The following is a 22,149-nucleotide window of genomic DNA, read 5'->3' as shown; positions in this document are numbered from 1 at the left end:
AATATTGTCTTGACAGTCTACATCAGTGCAGACCCCTCAGATCCACAAAAGGCCTGTATGTCACATTCAAATCAACCACATAACAGTAGCTACTTAAATTATTTATTGATAGCTACATCATTTATTTCCAAGTTATTTCCAAGGCCAAAATGAGCAAAAGAGTGTTACATTTTTTCTTTACTGTTCACAGCCAATCATTGTGAGCTGTGGGCAGGAACAGACATCTGGGGATGGATGGGACATCAATCCAGAGCCTCTTAGCCAGGTCAGACATCTCTGCTGTTCCCATAGAGACAGAACAGATAGATCAATCTGTTGATTCATATGGCCATTTTGGTTGGCTTGGTTGAATTGACAATCATTCATTAGAAATGCTAAAGAATCCTACAGTATGGAAAGTCTTTAGCCCTATCCCTAATGTTATGGGAGTTGCATTTATTGCATTTCAATACACTTGCATTTTCAATTACCCATAAATTACTCACTACTTGTACAACTATGTTGGATTGCCTAAATATTCAACATTTTCTTGACAGTCAATGCCAGTGTATTCTATGGCTGCCCTAAGTACATGCCTTTGTCTGTCTCCTCAGTCTGGAAGGGTGACTCGGCTGATGGATAGAAATTATGATGGGGTGATCTCATCCTCCAACTCTGACATCTCTATCTACTCCTTCACTGACTGTGAATCTGAGGTAAGACAGTTGTACACCATGTCTTTGTTGAGTGACATCACTGTAAAGAGATTAGTCTCTGACTAGTTTACTCTGATACACAGTCTGATGATGAGGATCATGAAAGGAGGACACCACCGCTGAAAGTGAAGGATGAGGAGGATGGAAAGCTGACAAGGCTTAAAGTGAGGGATATGGTAGAGGACGACGATCTTTCTCTCCAATCCTTCGATGAGTCAGACTTTCTGGTATGTTCTGCAGCATGTATTTGAGTAACTCTTTGACTGAATGTGAAGAATGGACTATGACCAACTAGCTCTATGACACACAGCGTGATAATGGCAATGATGCCTCTGCTGAGGACAGTCCAGGGCCTTCAAAGGAACCACTGAGAAAAGGGGCTTCACTGAAGGACCCTCGACTGGTAGGCTCTTACGTGTGTGTGTGTGTGTGTGTTAGTGGTGCGCGGGTCAGCTGTTTGTTCAACCGAACCCACCCGCAATTGCTAATAACCCAGCCGCAACCGCCCGACTATATGTGATAAAGTGAAAATCTGAGGCCCGCACCTGACCCTAACCCGCAAATATAGAACACCGTCAGAACGATTTCTTAGCAGGGGGTGCAGGATTTTTTTGTGCCTAATTTGGATATGTTTCTGCTTATAATTTCCAACATTTTGGTAGGCTATTTGTTAGTCAACTTGTCTATAATTAGAGAGAAGACTAAATAAACCAAAAACGTTTAGGGATCAAGAAGAAAATGCAATAACTCAAGAAAAAAAGGGAAACATTTTCTGTGCAAAATTTCCAAATGACATCAGTTTGACGGGTTGAAAACGACCAGACATGTTTCTGATAAGATTTCAGTTTGGCTTGGATGCACATTTTATGTGGTTGAAATATTATCAGCTTTTATGATGCTGATAAAGCAGTCCCTAGCTGCGCATTCGCATTCCCTCAAGATGCTGAAAGAAATCATATTTCTCCACTGCTGTTCCCGAGTCAAAATAAAGCCTACATTTGGTGTAGCCTATCATTTTACTGCAAGAAATGCTTAATTCTGCAGGAGTTAATATTAAGACTGTGAGAGGTTAAAGATCTACAGTCAGTGTCCAGATTTCAGTTTCCATTTAATCCATCTGAACAGTAGGCTGTTTGTTCCCTTGACGTGCCATAGGCCTATTTGAATCCCCCTCTTGTGACTGTCGAATTTCTATAGTGCCTCACAATCATCACACATAACATAGGCACTGCCATCATCCTCTTTTAACACTTCACCAAATATTTTCCAAACATTACTTTTCTGGCCGTCCCTTCTTTATTTTCAACTTTCCATTTCGTAGCTTTTCTCTTATTGAATTAAAGCGTTTGGTGATTGGTGTGTAGTCTATCTGGCGCGCGTCAAGTTATGCCCTAAAGTTTAGGCTTACGCACTAATGCCAAATAGCCTATAGATATAACTTGCACAATAATTATACATTTATGGATTTTTTAATGTATTGTTTTCTGTTTATTCAACAATATTTCATGACCCTAAATCCGCCGCCCTGTGGATATAACCGTGGGACTTCTGGTTATGAGTCAACCCGCGCATCACTAGTGTGTGTCACATCTCAATTGTTTGACCCTATGTCTGTACAGATTATTGTGGCGAAACCCAACATCCCTGTCATTGTTGCTCCGCATGCTGTGGAGTACTTACCATACCACCACAGCCCTCGCCTGGCCCCAATCACCAACCTGAGCGAGAACGGTAGGAAGCTGCTCCAGAAAATGTCAGGAGTGGCCCCACAGGTGAGAGGAAATACAGAAAGCCCTTGCCTGGCCCCCATCACCAATACAGGAAGCCCTCGCCTGGCCCCCATCACCAACCTGAGTGAGAACAGCAGGAAGCTGCTCCAGGAAACGGCGCAGAAAATGGCAGGAGTGTACCCACAGGTGAGAGGAAATACAGAAAGCCCTTGCCTGGCCCCCATCACCAATAAAGGAAGCCCTCGCCTGGCCCCCATCACCAACCTGAGTGAGAACAGCAGGAAGCTGCTCCAGGAAACGGCGCAGAAAATGGCAGGAGTGTACCCACAGGTGAGAGGAAACAGGAAGGGGATATTGGCCATATGTCCTACAGTATATCATAACTCTAGATATTGTAGCTCAAGAGTAGAAAATAGCCATAAGCTTATATTACTTTATCTCCTTGTCCACATTATTCAGGAAGGGAAGGTCAAAAGGAAAAAGGGCAAGGCAAAAAAGAGAGTGAAGCAAGAGCAGGCTAGTAACATGAAGCAGGTGGAAAATGTTGGAGAAAGTAAGGAGGACAAGAAAGAGGAAAAGAAGAGTCTGAGGAAGAGGTGAGGAAATAGAAGAAGGAGAAGTAGAACATAACAAGGGCATTTTTGAGATTTATAGAAATAGAATGAGGTAGAGAATTATAGAAATAGAATGAGGTAGCAGAGAAAGAGCAGCTATCTGATGTGTAAGTGAAAACTACTATTTATTGTCCTGTTTGATTGACAGGTTTCTCCAGTGGCTGCTGCCCAAACTTAGATGTTTGAATAAATAATGGCCATCTACTACTACAACACACACACACACAGATATTTTGAGTATTGCTTACTCCTCCAATACACACAGAAACTTAATTTCAGACACAGGAACTATGTTTAGAAAAATACACATATTGGTCTCGTTCTAATATTTTGAGACATGCACTATTCTTTAAAATAAAAAAACTACAAAAAATGTTTGAAATATGCATTTTCAATAAAGCTTTTGAAATTGCAATTATTTGTGTCAGACTGTTTTTTTGTTCTTCATTAATTACAGCAAGGGAACAATTATTGTAGTGACATTACATGACATGTTATGTACCAGTGGGTGTTTTATATTCTGCTGTCCTGCACTGGATCCCACTGTAGGTGGCAGTAGTGCACAAAATAGTTGGTTTGCTCACCAGAAACCCAACCAGGCAGAGAGACTATTGTTACCATGCAACGAGCAGATGCTTCAGTGCAGGGTTGCCATGTCCGCAGTTTTGCTAACATTTGGGCTACTTTGAAAACGATGTCGCGGGGGGGTAAACATGGCATTTCTTCAAACAAAACATATTTTTCACTGTGACCTGCTGCTGACTACCAGGCAGTGAGCAGGCAGGTTGTTACTGAATGAGCAGTAGGAAGGGGGAGGGCCGTGTTTTTGTGTGTGTGTTTTAGAGCCACAGCAGGCAGCTGAGTCACCGGCCATCAAGTATGCTATTAATTTGTATGCCAATGTAGGATACTGTAGCCTACCATTTGATACAATAAATATGTTGAAATTAAGATATCACTGGAGTCATTGCAAGTCAATTTGTGCCACTTGTGTAGCCTACCTGGAGCTGGCAAACGGATTTAATAAATAGCCTATAACTTTAAGCATATGTTTTCGTTTCAGTCTCCTCCATCTCCACTAACCGAAGATAATTGTATATATTTTTTTCTATTAATGATGTAAAATAAACAGTTGTACAGAAAGACTCTTCTGAAGGCCAAATTACAGAGGAGGAACTTCTTGATGCAATTAAAGCCTTTAAGTCTGGGAAAACTCCAGGGTTGGATGGCATACCAGTCGAGGTATACCAAACCTCATTTGATATACTCAGAGGACCCTTATTAGCATGTTTTAACCACACCTACAAAAATGGTAGATTATCAGATACTCAACAAGAAGGTCTGATTTCATTATTACTGAAACAGCATCCAAGTGGTAAATATAAAGATCCGGTCCATTAAAAAAATTGGAGGCCCCTTAAACTTCAGTGTTGTGATGCAAAAGTTCTAGCAAAATGTATAGCGTATAGAATTAAAAAGGTATTGTCAGGTATTATTTATCCTAATCAGACAGGTTGTTTACATGGATGATACATTGGAGATAATATAAGACAAGTATTGGAAACAATAGAACACTATGAAAAATCTGGGAAACCAGGCCTGGTATTCATAGCTGACTTTGAAAAGGCTTTTGATAAAGTACGACTGGAATTTATATATAAATGCCTGGAATAAATTTCAATTTTGGAGAATCTCTTATAAAATGGGTTAAAGTTACAGTATGTATAGTAACCCTAGGTGTAAAATAGTAAATAATGACTACTTCTCAGAAAGTTTTAAACTGTCAAGAGGAGTAAAACAAGGTTGTCCACTATCTGCATATCTATTTATTATGGCCATCGAAATGTTAGCTATTAAAATCAGATCCAACAATAATATCAAGGGGTTAGAAATCAAGGGCTTAAAAACAAAGATGTCATTGTACGCTGATGATTCATGCTTTCTTTTAAATCCACAATTTGGATCCCTCCACAGCCTCATAGAGGATCTAGGTACTTTTTCTAACCTTTTACATTACCGTGTAGTTTACCAATAAAATGGTCTGACGGTGATGTGGACATACTCGGTATACATATCCCGAAATAAAGAAATTATCTCACTACAATACATTTTAATAGAAAGTTAGCAAAAATATATAAAAATGTTCTACCATGGAAAGGAAAATACCTGTCTATTTGTGGTAAAATCACCCTGATTAACTCTTTAGTCATATCCCAGTTTACCTATTTGCTTATGGTCTTGCCTACATCTAGGGACCTGTTTTAAAAAATTAAATGAGCAAAAAAAAGATTCAATTTTATTTGGAACGGCAAGCCAGACAAAATTAAACGGGCCTATTTATATAATGAACATGAATTCAGAGGGCAGAAATTATTAAATATTAAAGCATTAGACCTCTCACTAAAGGCTTCAGTCATGCAAAAGTTATACTTAAATCCAAACTGGTTTTCTAGCAGATTAATAAGAATATCTCACCCCATGTTCAAGAATGGCCTTTTCCCCTTTATTCAGATTACAACCTCTCACTGAAAATGAAATCATCTCCAAAATATCACTATTTTAAAAATAAGCCATAGAAAGTTGGTTGCGATTTCAGTTTAATCCACCAGAAAAGACAGAACAAATAATACAACAAATAATGTGGTTAAACTCAAATATAATTTTTATATTATTATTTTTTCAAAAAAATGTTTAAAAAAGGTATAATCTTTGTAAATGATATCATAAATAGGACTAGTGGAGTTATGTCACACATGCAGCTAACAAAAATATATGGAAATGTCTGCTCTACCCAAAATTACAACCAACTAATTGCAGCATTAACGCAAAAATGGAAGAGGCAAGTGGAAGGGGGAAAAAATAAGGAACTTGTCTTCATTAAAGACCAAAATTGGTTAATGAAAATTGTGATAAATAAAAAAGTATATCAGTTTTATTTAAGGACAAAAAATTTGACAGCTGTGCCATATAGATTGCAAAATAGTTGGAAAGAGATTTTCGATGTACCGATACCATGGCACATGGTTTATGAACTGATACGCAAAACAACGCCGGATTCAAAACCTAAAATTTTTCAATTAAAATTATTATACAAAATTCTTGCAACCAATAGAATGTTATATATATGGGGGATACAACCATCCCAGCTCTGCAGATTTTTCTGCGAAGAGACCGATTCATTAGATCATTTGTTTTGGTACTGTCCATGTGTAGCTTGTTTTTGGTCAAAGGTCCAGGAAGAAGAAGTGCAACATTTACCTGGAGCTAACTCTGCAGATAGCACTACTGGGTGATTTGAAAAGTCATAGTCAATCGATCAATAATATAATAATACTTTTAACAAAAATGTTTATCTTTAATTTACAATCTGTAGAAACTATGAGAATAGAAAGGTTCAGAACTTTTGTGAAACATCACAGCACAGTTGAAAAATATATGGCAAATGTAAATAAAAAATGGATGGTGTTAAGAGATAGATGGGAGGGGTTGAGTGGAGCTGAAGGGTGGGATTAAAAACAACAAGATAACTAATGTAAAATATATTGTGATGGGACCAACACTTTACATGTTGCATTTATATTTTTGTTAAGTGTAGTTAAGGGGGAAAAACTGATAATACATTAGTGTGATAAAAATGTTTAGTTTGAACTAAAAACTGTTCTGGTTTACTAAGGGTTTTGAAAAACGTTGTTTTAATCTAGGTTATATAAATCAAGAGTACCAAGAGATTTGTCTACCGTCTGTGTAAAAAAACACAAAGTACAAAACACACAAGCCAAAAGGAGTGGTCTTACAATCAACTGACAATCAAACCCTTCTTGCATTGATTTGACCTTGAACATTCAGAGCCTGCTTGTATATTCAAACCAAAAACATCAGTGAAGAAAAAGTGGACCTTCAAGTACTGCCTCAAACCACTTGTCCAAGCATATTACATCTCAATGTATAACATAAGACAGAAAACACATTGAATGACAACTATGGGCTCGATTAAATCCGTATTGCCGTAGTTCAGAGCTATAGCGGCTTATAACCACACTGACATTTTTTATTTTTTTTATGTTATTAGTTATACCAAGATTTGACGTTTTTACAAGGATTGTGATTGCTGAAAATAGCACGCTTGAAATGTAAATGTAATTTCCGGTCTTCGCGAACATTGCCTTTAAATTTCAATCGAGCTATAGCGAGTTTTGCCGTTACGGATTGAAGTCATCAATCTGTCAGTGAAGACACAGGTGCTCCTGGGTGAACCATCACAGATTCTGGCAGTGACTCCGGCATCTTTGCTGTGAAACTCTGGGGGGCACTGACAGACACAGACAGTGGACTGAGGTGGGAATGTTGAGAATGTGGATGTTGAGCCACTGGAGCCCAGTGACTGCTGGTTTGAGAGGCAGATGCATGCCCATGACTGAGTCCATGGCCGAAGCTGTGTTCGTGACTATGTCCATGACCTTGGCTGTGGCTGCAGCTGTGTCCATGTTCGTGACTATGTCCGTGACTTGGCCCAAAGCTATGCTTGAGGCCATATCCATGGTTGTGTCCATTATAACCTGAGAGCTGAACAGGGCTCCCCTGTGTATAGTAGGAGTTGGCCCAGCCTTCAAATGTCTTTGGTGTGGTCTCGGTAGCCTGTAGGTTGGAGGTAAAGGACACTGGAGCGTAGGCTTGGACTGGGTAGGAGCCTGGGGTTGGAATGATTCTGCAATCAATGAGAACGTGGACAGATTTCAGAGAGCCTATCTATACCAGTAATTCTCTATCTAATCATGGGGGACCACTAGGTGCCTATTGTACAGTATTCAATTACAGCTGCGGATCATCAATTATAACTGCACCTCATTATACTGTAGTACATTATGTGCTCTGGCTTGCACACAGCAATTGTTATTTAATGACCTCTTGTCTTGTCTGATAAATGATATGTCTGGTGCTTTCTCAGTACTTACGGTGGGTGGACCGTCTTCCTTCTCTCCTCTGTTGATGCAGGGACATACAGGACACCAATGTTCCTCAGCAGCCTGAAAGGCATCTTCTTGTCCAGCACTGATGCCCTGGCATCGGACATGTCCAGAAGTGAGAGCCAGCCCTTACCGTCTGTTTCACCAGTGCAAGTTAAGGAGAATGTGTGACGCAGTGATGCAAGATTTTTTCTAAACAAACATGCCATAATGTTCAGCAGCAGGATTCATATACAACACCTATAACCTATTACCACTTAACTACACTACTAAGCACACTTATAAAGCTGTGACATACTGCAGAGGAGTGTATCAGTTATTTTGAACCACAATGAGGTTATAGCCGGCCGCGACCGGGAGACCCATGGGGCGGCGCACAATTGGCCCAGCGTCGTCCAGGGTAGGGGAGGGAATGGCCGGCAGGGATGTAGCTCAGTTGGTAGAGCATGGCGTTTGCAACGCCAGGGTTGTGGGTTCGATTCCCACGGGGGGCCAGTATGAAAAATTAAAAAATAACTCACTAACTGTAAGTCGCTCTGGATAAGAGCGTCTGCTAAATGACTAAAATGTAAATGTAAATGAGTAAGGATACAGATCCCCCCTGCGATGATGGCGATGGCATTGCAAAGGAAGACAGTGTGTGGGACCAAAAGTGTTATGATGAACAGAAACAGCCAGGGCAGGGCTAACATGGGTACAGTGACCCCGAAAAGAAAGCCCTTAACCATACGGGAGTGCACTGTGGCCATACCCATAAGGGAGAGGGACACTGGAATGAACCCCTCCACCTGTTTCTGGGCAGATGCACCAAACAGTAGCAGACCCAGTATGGTGTACAACACCCCTGTGCTGATAGAGAGCAGCAGAAACATGAGGAGGAACCGAACAGTCCCCACACTCTTCTCAATGCCTCCACAGAGGGGCACCAGAACCCCAATACTGAGGAGTAGCTGGGTCACTGTCTTGTGGTGGAAGGAGTATGTGATGAGCTTGTGCACTGCAAAGGAAAAGGAAAGGATTAAAACATAAATGATAGGGTTGACAGACATAAGCTGCACTGGTGTGTTGTGCTGTAGCCTGCTGCTGTAGCCTACTGGCACCATCTGTTACATTAGCTATACGTTTTAGCAAGCTAGCTAACGTTACAACACTCTCATTCAAAGTAGCTACTGAGCATATATGACTGTTGATTCACTCAGACCCTCCTAGCTAACTTACCATGCCCATTGCCAAAAACTGTCGTTCCAAGACTGAAGACATCCTCTGATAAACCGAAATATGTAGTGACAGTAAACAAAACAAATGATACTCTAATGACAGCAACAATCCCACTCGTGAGCCTGAACTCAGGAGTAAAACTCTTGAACCTCTGAACCATATGTTTTAAAACTATTCGGATATCATTTTGATGCCCAATGCATATTTGTCAAACTTGGATAATCAAGTACAATAATCAATCTTTTCCTCCAATATTGCGTAAAACTTTAGCCAGATTATAGGTAGCTAGCTAGCTAGCTAGAGGTTCCCACTAGATAACAAAGCCACAAATTACAAATAGGCTATATCTTAAAAATTAATGAAAACAAAAATAGGCTTTTTGGTCTTAATTTAAGGTTGGGCATAAGGTTAGCAGTGTGGTTAAGTTTAAAATCCGAGTTTAAGAAGATGAATTGTAGAAATAGGCGGGCAAGCTTGCTAAGCAAAAACAAATGTACTGGACTTCCGCATTTGGATTTGTCACAACCACAAAGTTGCTCAACTGTTGCTCAGATCATCAAGTGCTGCATTTGAAGACACTGCCACCTGCTGACATGTGCCTCAAATGTGATGATCAAAGAGTCCTCAACAGCCATTTGAGTTAGATAGCTAGATAGATTTTATTTGACAGTTATGAATTACGACCAGGGGGAGATACCACCAGTCCAGTCCCATACAAGCCTTTCCTGTGACGTATTATGCGCGGCCATAAAACTGTGACCTATTGTGACGTAACCAAGCATAAATTCACTACATAAACTGTGTTCAGCTTTGATACAATCAGTACAATCGCTTTCTTCAGTCAGGTTGTTTCAGGTGCATAGTCTGCCCTAGCTGACACTGTGCAGAGAATAAATACTACGATTGGAAACGGTTGGATAGACCCGTGCGCACTGCACAAGGTGATTTGGAGTTTAGAACGTCTGGTAGGCTCTTACATTCTTTGGTCCCAAATGGCACCCTGTAGTGTACTACTTTTGACCTGTGCCCATTGGACTCAGGTCAAAATAAGTGCAATATATGGGCACTGGGGTGCCATTTGGGACATGCCCTTTATGCGTGTGTGTGCCAGGATATGTTTTGTGCCAATCAATTGATGGAAATGTATCCCTCAGAAAGCAAGATGAATCGTAATGATGAGTGAATCAAAAGAGCTTTAAGGCGCCGCCCTTATGTGTTAAATATCAAATATATATATATATATTTAAAAAATCTTCTGTTTTTGTTATCACCTTTTAAATGGAGTGTTGTGTTGACAGTTGAATCCAGTGAGGGTGAACACCCCTGATTCTGTGATGTGGCCAACCGGCAAAGTGCGCAGAAGGCCAAGGCCTGTAAGTCAAATCTGACCTGAAAACAATAACACATAAACATTAGTTATGCTGCATGTACAAACTGCAGTTATCACAATAAAAGCAAGTGCAGATATCCCTCCTTATCTAACCACATTTGAAATGGAATATTGTCTTGACAGTCTACTTCAGTGCAGACCCCTCAGATCCACAAAAGGCCTGTATGTCACATTCAAATCAACCACATAACAGTAGCTACTTAAATTATTTATTGATAGCTACATCATTTATTTCCAAGTTATTTCCAAGGCCAAAATGAGCAAAAGAGTGTTACATTTTTTCTTTACTGTTCACAGCCAATCATTGTGAGCTGTGGGCAGGAACAGACATCTGGGGATGGATGGGACATCAATCCAGAGCCTCTTAGCCAGGTCAGACATCTCTGCTGTTCCCATAGAGACAGAACAGATAGATCAATCTGTTGATTCATATGGCCATTTTGGTTGGCTTGGTTGAATTGACAATCATTCATTAGAAATGCTAAAGAATGGGGCGGAGCTAGCATGTTGGAGTGAACGGCTGTGTGTGAGAGGCTCCCGCAACTTTTTTGCGAAATAATCTAACCTAACTTACTTTATTGCACTTGTTACAACAAACTTTTCTTACTAATACAATATTGTAACTTTCTATGTGAAAATGCCTAGTAATAAGCGACCAAAGGACAATAAATCCACATCAGAGGTCTACACCCCACCAAACAACGAGACAAACATGGCGGAAGGCACAGGTAACAACGTGACACTTACAGAACTTACCCGGGCTTTGGGAGAACTACGTGTTGCTATAGCGGAGGATCTTAAGGCTACTATTGCTGAACTGGACACTAAAATCGAGAGCACCATTCGAACGGTCGCTTCGCAGGGCCAGAGTATTGTGGACCTTGAGAAAGCTTCTGAATTCAACGCTGGTAGGATCGACGAGTTAGAGATGCTATGCACGTCATTGCAGGATAATGTGCAGAGGCTTTCTGTGAAAGTGGTCGACCTGGAGGGCAGATCCAGGCGGCATAACCTTTGCGTTGTGGGTCTGGCAGAAGGGGTGGAGGCGGGCTCTCGCCCCACCGACTTCTTCGCCAAGCTACTGAAGGATGCAATGGGACCGGATGTTTTGGCGTCGGATCCCCTAGTGGACCGTGCACATCGCGCCCTTGTCCCAGTGCCTGGACCGGGCCAGCGTCCTCGCCCAGTAATCATCTGTTGTCACAGTTTCAAGACCAAGGATCTTATCCTGCGCGAGGCTCGAATGAGGGGTAACCTGTTACATAAAGGGCACCCCTTTCGTGTCTATGAGGACTATGCGCCCGATGTGGCAAAGCACCGCGCTGGCTACAGAGATGTCATGACCAAACTCTACAAACTCCATCTTCACCCAGCCTTGCTCTTCCCTGCAAGACTAAGAATTACCCCGCCTTCCGGGGAGAAGATCTGGCTCTCCTCGGTTCTGGACGCAGAGAAGTTTGTCCGGGAATATACACCAATCCCCCGTACAGGTTAGAGTGCCTTGTCATTGTGTGTTAAGGTCTGCTCACGGACTCGAATCCATACCATACCATACCATAACGGGTGAAACCGTATTAAACGGTCTCAGCAAGGGCTACCGAACATGTAATACGATGAGCTGACCAATGGAGGGCGGTCAGAGCTCTCACTTAACGTTAATTTCACTTTCATTCCGACTGGGTTTAGAGCGATGCCTGTTTGGGAGGCCTTCCAGGTCGGATCATTGACACTTTCGGATGGATATACTTATATTCCCCCATTTTTGTTTTGTTTCGTTATTTATTTTTCAATTCTTACATTATTCCTGTGCGTACATATAATAATAATTATTTGTACTTTATTATTATTTTCTCTTAGCATTTTAGTATTATGTATGTGTATATTTTAAATTTGTATAGATTATTATTCTGGGGTATGCATGTTTGTGTATGTAGATGTGTGTGTATGGATGTATGTGTGTATGCGTGTGTATGTATCTGTATATATTTAAGAATATTTATTTTATATGTATATATTTTTTGGGGTGTGTGTATGTATGTGTGCGTGTATACGTGTGTATATGTGTGTGTGTGTGCGTATATATATATATATACGTATGTGTGTGTGTGTATGTATGTAGGTATGCACATGTATGTATGTGTGTGTGTGGATGTGTATGTGTGCACATATGTATATATAAATCACTATTTTTTTAAATTATTTGAAAATAATGTATTATTATTATTATTATTATTTTTACATTTTTTAATTTTTTTACATTTTTATTTACTTTGTTATTTTTTTGATTGGGGGGTACGTTCAATTTATCAAAATCCTTGTTCCCTTCTCCTAACCCACAATATGTAACTGTCCTGCTGTCTATGTCGGTTACTGATGGTTTATGTTTAGACCGGTATTGCTTAGCAATAGAATCTTGTGATGATACATCTTGCTTATCTCAGGGATTGACCCAAGATTAACCTTAAGTGCGCAATATGTTTAAGTTGCAACTTATTCTGTTTAGGTTTATTAGATGCTAATTGAACACTTTAAGTGCGGGAGCCTCCTCAGTTCATATGTTAGTAGAAGTTCTAGGATAGCGAGAGGTGAGCGCATAGTTGGGATTTTATTTGTGTTTTACCTCTTGTTCGAGGGCGCGCCGTGCTTTTTTGGCATCGGCCAGACAATGTGTTTGTTATTTTTATTTTCATATTTATTTCTGTCCTATGTGTGTATGCCTGTTAAATGTGGGTTGATGGGGGGGGGGTAAAGGTTGGGGAAAGTAGGGGAACAGGGTGGAGAGTAAAGGTGCTTGCGGGGGGGGAGGGGTGGGTTGGATACTGCTCGGGTGTAGGTGCTACATATGCTGATCGTGATGGTTTGGTGCGCTTTCTTACCTTTTTAGTGAGTTACATGTTATGCAGGCCACCATAGGAACTACAAATGAGAGGAGGGCGGGACTTACATTCACTTCCTGGAATGTCAAGGGTTTAAACGAACCAATTAAGAGAGGCAGGGTCCTAGCCCACTTGAAAGCACTTTCGTCTGATATTATATTTTTGCAAGAAACCCATCTGAAAAACAAATCTCATAACAGACTTAAATGTAAGTGGGTGGGACAAGTGTATCACTCTAACTTCTCTGCCAAAACGAGAGGCACAGCGATTCTGGTACGGAAAGGAATTCCCTTTCTACATAAAACCACTATTGTGGATAAAGAGGGTCGTTATGTGATCGTAATAGGAGAGATCCATTCTACTTCTGTAACTCTACTAAATATCTATGGGCCAAACATTGATAACCCCTCTTTTTTCAAAAGAGTCCTTGCCCTGATTCCAGATATCTCCCATACTAATCTGGTCATTGGAGGGGACCTTAACTGTGTACTAGACCAATATTTGGATAGATCCTCTACCCGGCGAACCCCTACCTCCTATTCAAGCGAATTCTTGAATACCTACATAAAAAATTCTAACTTATTTGATATATGGAGGATCTCTAATCCTACGGGTAGGGAATACTCCTTTTACTCTCATGTTCACAATGTATATACTCGAATTGACTACTTTTTGGTTGATGCTAAACTACTCCCCTATACCTGTAATGTGAGATATCATGATATTATAATCTCTGACCACAGTCCACTCATCTTCTCCCTGAGATTGGGTGACATCGTACCAAACGAGAGGGTCTGGAGGTTGAATCCTCAGCTCCTCACAGAACCAACATTCTGTGAACATCTTAAAGACCAAATTACATTTTTCTTTGATACCAACGACAACACAGAGACTTCCCCAGCATTATTGTGGGAAACGCTGAAGGCTTATTTGAGAGGCTGTATCATCTCCTTTCAGACTGCCAGTAGGCAAAACAGAAAAAAATTGGTAGAACTGGAGGGACAAATTCACTTACTGGATAGGGAGAATGCTAGACATCCATCTATGGAGAAACATAAACAAATTATGTCTTTAAAATTTTAATACAATCAGATCCTCTCGGCTAAAATTGCTAAATCTTTTCTCTATGCCAAGCAAAAATATTTTGAGTTTGGTGACAAACCACACAAATTACTCGCCAGACAACTTCGAAAAAACGTGAGTGACCGAATGATTCACAAAGTTAAATCTGCATCTGGGGAATTACTCTCCTCCCCCAAAGACATCAATGACAGATTCCGTCAGTTTTATGAGACTCTATATACATCTAAAGCGGATCCTAATCCCTTAATTATGCATAACTTTTTGGAGGACTGTAATCTTCCTGCCCTGAACCAGGAAGACTCTAACTTCCTGAATAAGGAAATATCTCTTGAAGAAATTAGAGAAACAATTAAATCTCTAAAGAGTGGCAAGACCCCGGGCCCAGATGGATACCCTGGTGAATTCTATAAAACATTCAGCAACATGCTATCTCCCTACCTGCACAAAATGTTGGTTCGGGCCAATGAGGATGGAGCTCTCCCATCTACTTTGGATGAGGCGTTTATTACAGTTATACATAAGAAGGGTAAAGATCCGGAAGAGGTAGGGTCATACAGACCAATATCCCTCCTTAATACAGACCAAAAGATTTTAGCAAAAACTCTGGCTAACAGGCTTAGCACTTTAATTGGCAAATTGGTCCATTCGGACCAGACCGGCTTTATCCCTAATAGAAACTCATTCTTCAATCTCAGGCGCCTCTTCACATTATGTATTCTCAGAGGTTACCTAACGTGGACCTTGCCGTTATATCTCTTGACGCCGAAAAGGCCTTTGACCAAGTTGAGTGGCCCTATCTATTCAAGGTCCTACAGACATTTAATATTGGAGATGGGTTCATAAATTGGATCCAGCTTTTATATAGGAACCCCTGTGCGAGAATACTCACTAACCAATCAATGTCGCCCCGATTTAACCTCCACAGAGGGACAAGGTAGGGTTGTGCGCTGTCGCCTATGCTCTTCGCCCTAATTATTGAACCTCTCGCTCAAGCGATCAGATCTCATTCAGCAATACACGGCTATAATACTAAAGATACTCTAAATAAGATTTCCCTATACGCAGATGATATTCTCCTCTATGTAACAGAACCCCACGCTAGTATTCCAGCTATTCTTGAGGTGATTAATTTGTTTGGTACCTTCTCGGGATATAGAATAAATTGGAACAAGAGGGAATTAATGCCCATACGGTTGCAAAACACCTCCTGGCTAGAACATCTTCCAGTTAAGTTATCTTCAGAAAAATGTATCTACCTTGGAATTGTAGTTACCAAACAATACTCCTTACTATTTAAAGAGAATTTCCCTTCTCTGATGCAAAATCTCAAGGCAAACAAACAGTTTTGGAGAACTCTCCCAATTTCTCTGCTCGGTAGAATTAATGCCATTAAAATGGTCTTCCTCCCACAACTGCTCTACCTATACCAGAACATCCCAGTATTCATACCTAAATCATTTCATAAACAACTGGACTCTATTATCAATCCTTTCATCTGGGATTATAAAACACACAGGATAGGTATAAAACACCTATGTAAATCCAAGATGGAAGGAGGATTGTCTCTCCCAAATTTTATATTTTACTATTGGGCCGCTAACCTCCGCGCTGTTACGTTTTTGCTGGATGACGCAACCCCGCCATCCAGCTGGCTTAACATGGAGCGGGAGGAGTGTCATCCCTTCTCTATTGGTGCCGTGATTTTGTCACCTGTTAATCTGGAGATGTCACTTTACCATAACAATCCTATTATACATAGCACAGTCCGAATCTGGAAGCAAATTAAAGTCCACTTTGAGCTTAGACCAATATCATTCATGCTCCCTGTTGCCAGGAATCCCTCCTTTGCCCCCTCTAACCTTGATAACACCTTTGAGCGATGGGGAGAGTTGGGGATAAGTACCATAGGGGATTTATATATAGGAGGGACCTTTGCTTCCTTTGAAGCGCTGAGGGAAACTTATAACCTTCCCAGAAGTAACTTTTTCAGATACCTACAAATTAGAGACTATGTTAGAAAACACCTCCCAACATTTGAGAATGCTAAACCTTCCATGTTTGACGGATGCATAAAAATATGCCCCACCTCAGACAAACTGATATCTCGTCTATATGACGCTTTTCAATCTGTTAGCGCACCCTCTACAGATGCCATTAAGGCAAAATGGGAGGAAGAACTAGGGACTGATATTTCGGTGGCAGACTGGGAGGATAGCTTGGAGTATATCCACACCTGCTCCATTAACTCCAGACATCGTCTCATACAATTTAAGGTATTACACAGATTACACTACTCCAAAACTAAACTGCATAGGATATTTCCTGATACATCCCCTATGTGTGATAAATGTCAGGCTGAGCAGGGTACACTACTCCACTGCTTTGCCCTATGCTCTAGTCTGTATGGTTATTGGTGTGGAATATTTGGGGTCCTCTCTGAAGTTCTGGAGACTTCAATAGACCCAGACCCGCTTCTGATAATCCTGGGAGTGTCCGATTCCCTAAACGGATTAACCAACTCCCAAAAACAACTCATCTCTTACAGTCTCATTTCGGCAAAAAAATTAATCTTGTTGTTTTGGAAAAGGAGGGAAGCGCCCTCTACCAAATTATGGCTCAGCGAAGTGGCAAAAACTGTACACTTAGAAAGAATTAGATATATTCTGAACAATAAATTATCAACATTTGATCAAATCTGGCAGCCTTTCCTCTCTTACCTGGACCAGTCGGTGCTGTGAATTTGTACTTTTTAACGCACTCTCAATTGTCATATTGTAATCTACCTTTGGGCAGCGTGTGCTGGCCCTGACACTCGAGCAGTCGGGAGGGGAATAGGGTGGAATAGGGGGGGGGTTACATATACCCTTTTTCTTTCTACCTGTCCCTGTTCTGTATGTCGTGTTTTGTAATATTTGTTTTGTGTCCAGAACTCTGGGTCTTGTTGTTCATGTCTGTTCTCTTATGTTTAGATAAGAACTGTACACATGTCTTTCATACCTATACACCATTCTTGTGTGTGTTCAATAAAAAAATATTTGAACAGAGAAATGCTAAAGAATCCTACAGTATGGAAAGTCTTTAGCCCCATCCCTAATGTTATGGGAGTTGCATTTATTGCATTTCAATACACTTGCATTTTCAATTACCCATAAATTACTCACTACTTGTACAACTATGTTGGATTGCCTAAATATTCAACATTTTCTTGACAGTCAATGCCAGTGTATTCTATGGCTGCCCTAAGTACATGCCTTTGTCTGTCTCCTCAGTCTGGAAGGGTGACTCGGCTGATGGATAGAAATGATGATGGGGTGATCTCATTCTCCAACTCTGATGACATCTCTATCTACTCCTTCACTGACTGTGAATCTGAGGTAAGACAGTTGTACACCATGTCTTTGTTGAGTGACATCACTGTAAGGAGAATAGTCTCTGACTAGTTGACTCTGATACCCAGTCTGATGATGAGGATCATGAAAGGAGGACACCACTGCTGAAAGTGAAGGATGAGGAGGATGGAAAGGTGACAAGGCTTAAAGTGAGGGATATAGTAGAGGACGACGATCTTTCTCTCCACTCCTTCGATGAGTCAGACTTTCTGGTATGTTCTGCAGCATGTATTTGAGTAACTCTTTGACTGAATGTGGAGAATGGACTATGACCAACTAGCTCTCTGACACACAGTGTGATAATGGCAATGATGCCTCTGCTGAGGACAGTCCAGGGCCTTCAAAGGAACCACTGAGAAAAGGGGCTTCACTGAAGGACCCTCGACTGGTAGGCTCTTACGTGTGTGTGTGTGTGTGTGTGTGTGTGTGTTAGTGGTGCGCGGGTCAGCTGTTTGTTCAACCGAACCCACCCGCAATTGCTAATAACCCATCCGCAACCGCCCGACTATATGTGATAAAGTGAAAATCTGAGGCCCGCACCTGACCCTAACCCGCAAATATAGAACACCGTCAGAACGATTTCTTAGCAGGGGGTGCAGGATTTTTTTGTGCCTAGTTTGGATATGTTTCTGCTTATAATTTCCAACATTTTGGTAGGCTATTTGTTAGTCAACTTGTCTATAATTAGATAGAAGACTAAATAAACCAAAAACTTTTAGGGATCAAGAAGAAAATGCAATAACTTAAGATCAAAAGGGAAACATTTTCTGTGCAAAATTTCCAAATGACATCAGTTTGACGGGTTGAAAACGACCAGACATGTTTCTGATAAGATTTCAGTTTGGCTTGGATGCACATTTTATGTGGTTGAAATATTATCAGCTTTTATGATGCTGATAAAGCAGTCCCTAGCTGCGCATTTGCATTCCCTCAAGATGCTGAAAGAAATCATATTTCTCCACTGCTGTTCCCGAGTCAAAATAAAGCCTACATTTGGTGTAGCCTATCATTTTACTGCAAGAAATGCTTAATTCTGCAGGAGTTAATATTAAGACTGTGAGAGGTTAAAGATCTACAGTCAGTGTCCAGATTTCAGTTTCCATCTAACCCATCTGAACAGTAGGCTGTTTGTTCCCTTGACGTGCCATAGGCCTATTTGAATCCCCCTCTTGTGACTGTCGAATTTCTATAGTGCCTCACAATCATCAAACATAACATAGGCACTGCCATCATCCTCTTTTAACACTTCACCAAATATTTTCCAAACATTACTTTTCTGGCCGTCCCTTCTTTATTTTCAACTTTCCATTTCGTAGCTTTTCTCTTATTGAATTAAAGCGTTTGGTGATTGGTGTGTAGTCTATCTGGCGCGCGTCAAGTTATGCCCTAAAGTTTAGGCTTACACACTAATGCCAAATAGCCTATAGATATAACTTGCACAATAATTATACATTTATGGATTTTTTAATGTATTGTTTTCTGTTTATTCAACAATATTTCATGACCCTAAATCCCCCGCCCTGTGGATATAACCGCAGGACTTCTGGTTATGAGTCAACCCGCGCATCACTAGTGTGTGTCACATCTCAATTGTTTGACCCGATGTCTGTACATATTATTGTGGCCAAACCCAACATCCCTCTCCCTGCCTCTGTGAGTGCCCTGAAGAAGGTGTCACGCCAGATGGAGGTGGTCCCTTCTGTCCGGCCCTGCAGGCAGCAGCTGGACAAGAAGACACAGTGGACCAACACCAATGAGGAGAGCCTGAGGAGAATTAAAGAAAACCTGGCCTCCATAGAGCTTGACCTGGAGGAAGGCCTGAAGACGGTCAATGACGGTCTGGACATCAACCAAGAGAGGCAGAAGAAGAATGAGGGATGCTTCAGAGCCTGGATTGAGAAGTGGATGGGGAGGAGGAAGGATGAAAGACTGAGGGATGAAGATGTGAATAGGGAAGACAATGGGAGGAGGGGCGAGGAGTTGAGGGCACTGATCCAAGTGATGAAGAGAAACTGCAGCAAAATGAGATCTTGAGGCAGTAGACCTGGACAGTTGGCTGAATGACTTGGAAAGGTTGAAAGTGGCTTTCAAGAAATGCACTGGAGAGATGGCCGAAATGGTAGAGAGCATGGCAGAAATGAAGACCAGCATAGCCAAGAACAGGCTCCTCAAGCTTGAAAAAAAGAAGTATGAAGTCCAGCGCTTTGTAAGTTACTCTTACTTATTGAGTGTAGTCATGTATCTAATGTATTTATAGATTAGTTATACAGTATATCTAGAGATTGTGTATAACATAGCACTGTCCTGACAGTTTGTTTGTTGTTTCTGGTATTACAGAGCCCAGGGAAAGTCTCTGGTCCTGTGCCTGGCCAGACTTGCCTTTCTCCTCTTGTGACCTCAGCACCCTGGACCCTGGCTGAAGCCCTACGGGCCCTGCCCTCTCCAGAGGATGTCCCAAAGCCTCTGACTCCTCCCAGCCCTGTCCCTGTCATTGTTGCTCCGCCTGCTGTGGAGTACTTACCATACCACCACAGCCCTCGCCTGGCCCCAATCACCAACCTGAGCGAGAACGGTAGGAAGCTGCTCCAGAAAATGTCAGGAGTGGCCCCACAGGTGAGAGGAAATACAGAAAGCCCTTGCCTGGCCCCCATCACCAATACAGGAAGCCCTCGCCTGGCCCCCATCACCAACCTGAGTGAGAACAGCAGGAAGCTGCTCCAGGAAATGGCGCAGAAAATGACAGGAGTGTACCCACAGGTGAGAGGAAACAGGAAGGGGATATTGGCCATATGTCCTACAGTATATCATAACTCTAGATATCGTAGCTCAAGAGTAGAAAATAGCCATAAGCTTATATTACTTTATCTCCTTGTCCAAAATATTCAGGAAGGGAAGGTCAAAAGGAAAAAGGGCAAGGCAAAAAAGCGAGTGAAGCAAGAGCAGGCTAGTAACATGAAGCAGGTGGAAAATGTTGGAGAAAGTAAGGAGGACAAGAAAGAGGAAAATAAGAGTCTGAGGAAGAGGTGAGGAAATAGAAGAAGGAGAAGTAGAACATAACAAGGGCATTTTTGAGATTTATAGAAATAGAATGAGGTAGAGAATTATAGAAATAGAATGAGGTAGCAGAGAAAGAGCAGCTATCTGATGTGTAAGTGAAAACTACTATTTATTGTCCTGTTTGATTGACAGGTTTCTCCAGTGGCTGCTGCCCAAACTTAGATGTTTGAATAAATAATGGCCATCTACTACTACAACACACACACACACAGATATTTTGAGTATTGCTTACTCCTCCAATACACACAGAAACTTAATTTCAGACACAGGAACTATGTTTAGAAAAATACACATATTGGTCTCGTTCTAATATTTTGAGACATGCACTATTCTTTAAAATAAAAAAACTACAAAAAATGTTTGAAATATGCATTTTCAATAAAGCTTTTGAAATTGCAATTATTTGTGTCAGACTGTTTTTTTGTTCTTCATTAATTACAGCAAGGGAACAATTATTGTAGTGACATTACATGACATGTTATGTACCAGTGGGTGTTTTATATTCTGCTGTCCTGCACTGGATCCCACTGTAGGTGGCAGTAGTGCACAAAATAGTTGGTTTGCTCACCAGAAACCCAACCAGGCAGAGAGACTATTGTTACCATGCAACGAGCAGATGCTTCAGTGCAGGGTTGCCATGTCCGCAGTTTTGCTAACATTTGGGCTACTTTGAAAACGATGTCGCGGGGGGTAAACATGGCATTTCTTCAAACAAAACATATTTTTCACTGTGACCTGCTGCTGACTACCAGGCAGTGAGCAGGCAGGTTGTTACTGAATGAGCAGTAGGAAGGGGGAGGGCCGTGTTCATTCAAAAATCATGTCAAACACTATTATTGCAACTTATTATGTGAGTTGTTAAGCATATTTTTACTCCTGAACTTATTTAGGCTTGCCATAACAAATGGGTTGAATACATATTGACTCAAGACATTTCAGCTTTTCATTTTTTATAGCTTTCTAAACATTTCTAAAAACATAATTCCACTTTGACATTATGGGGTGTTGTGTGTAGGTCAGTGACAGAAAATCTCAATTTATTCCATTTTAAATTCAGGCTGTAACACAACAAAATGTGGGTGTGAATACTTCCTGAAGGCACAGTACATGTACAAGCTTTGAGGGTTTTTTGA

The 22,149-nt window shown here is 41.1% G+C and overlaps 1 protein-coding gene across 1 annotated transcript; it reads left to right on the top strand.

The window, feature by feature from the left end:
- Positions 1-18,973: 18,973 nt before the first annotated feature.
- LOC311142288 (uncharacterized protein) lies at positions 18,974-21,413 on the top strand. The gene is made up of 3 exons (XM_084177909.1): positions 18,974-20,165; positions 20,297-20,716; positions 21,149-21,413. The coding sequence occupies exons 1-3, from the start codon at positions 20,067-20,069 to the stop codon at positions 21,176-21,178; spliced, it is 549 nt and encodes a 182-aa protein (XP_084034035.1). The 5' UTR covers positions 18,974-20,066; the 3' UTR covers positions 21,179-21,413.
- Positions 21,414-22,149: the final 736 nt, after the last annotated feature.

This window comes from Coregonus lavaretus (assembly GCF_964263955.1).
Source record: "Coregonus lavaretus genome assembly, chromosome: 15".
Lineage (NCBI taxonomy): Eukaryota > Metazoa > Chordata > Actinopteri > Salmoniformes > Salmonidae > Coregonus > Coregonus lavaretus.
Note: the sequence above shows the minus strand (reverse complement) of the source record. Positions and strands in the feature narration are given on the sequence as shown.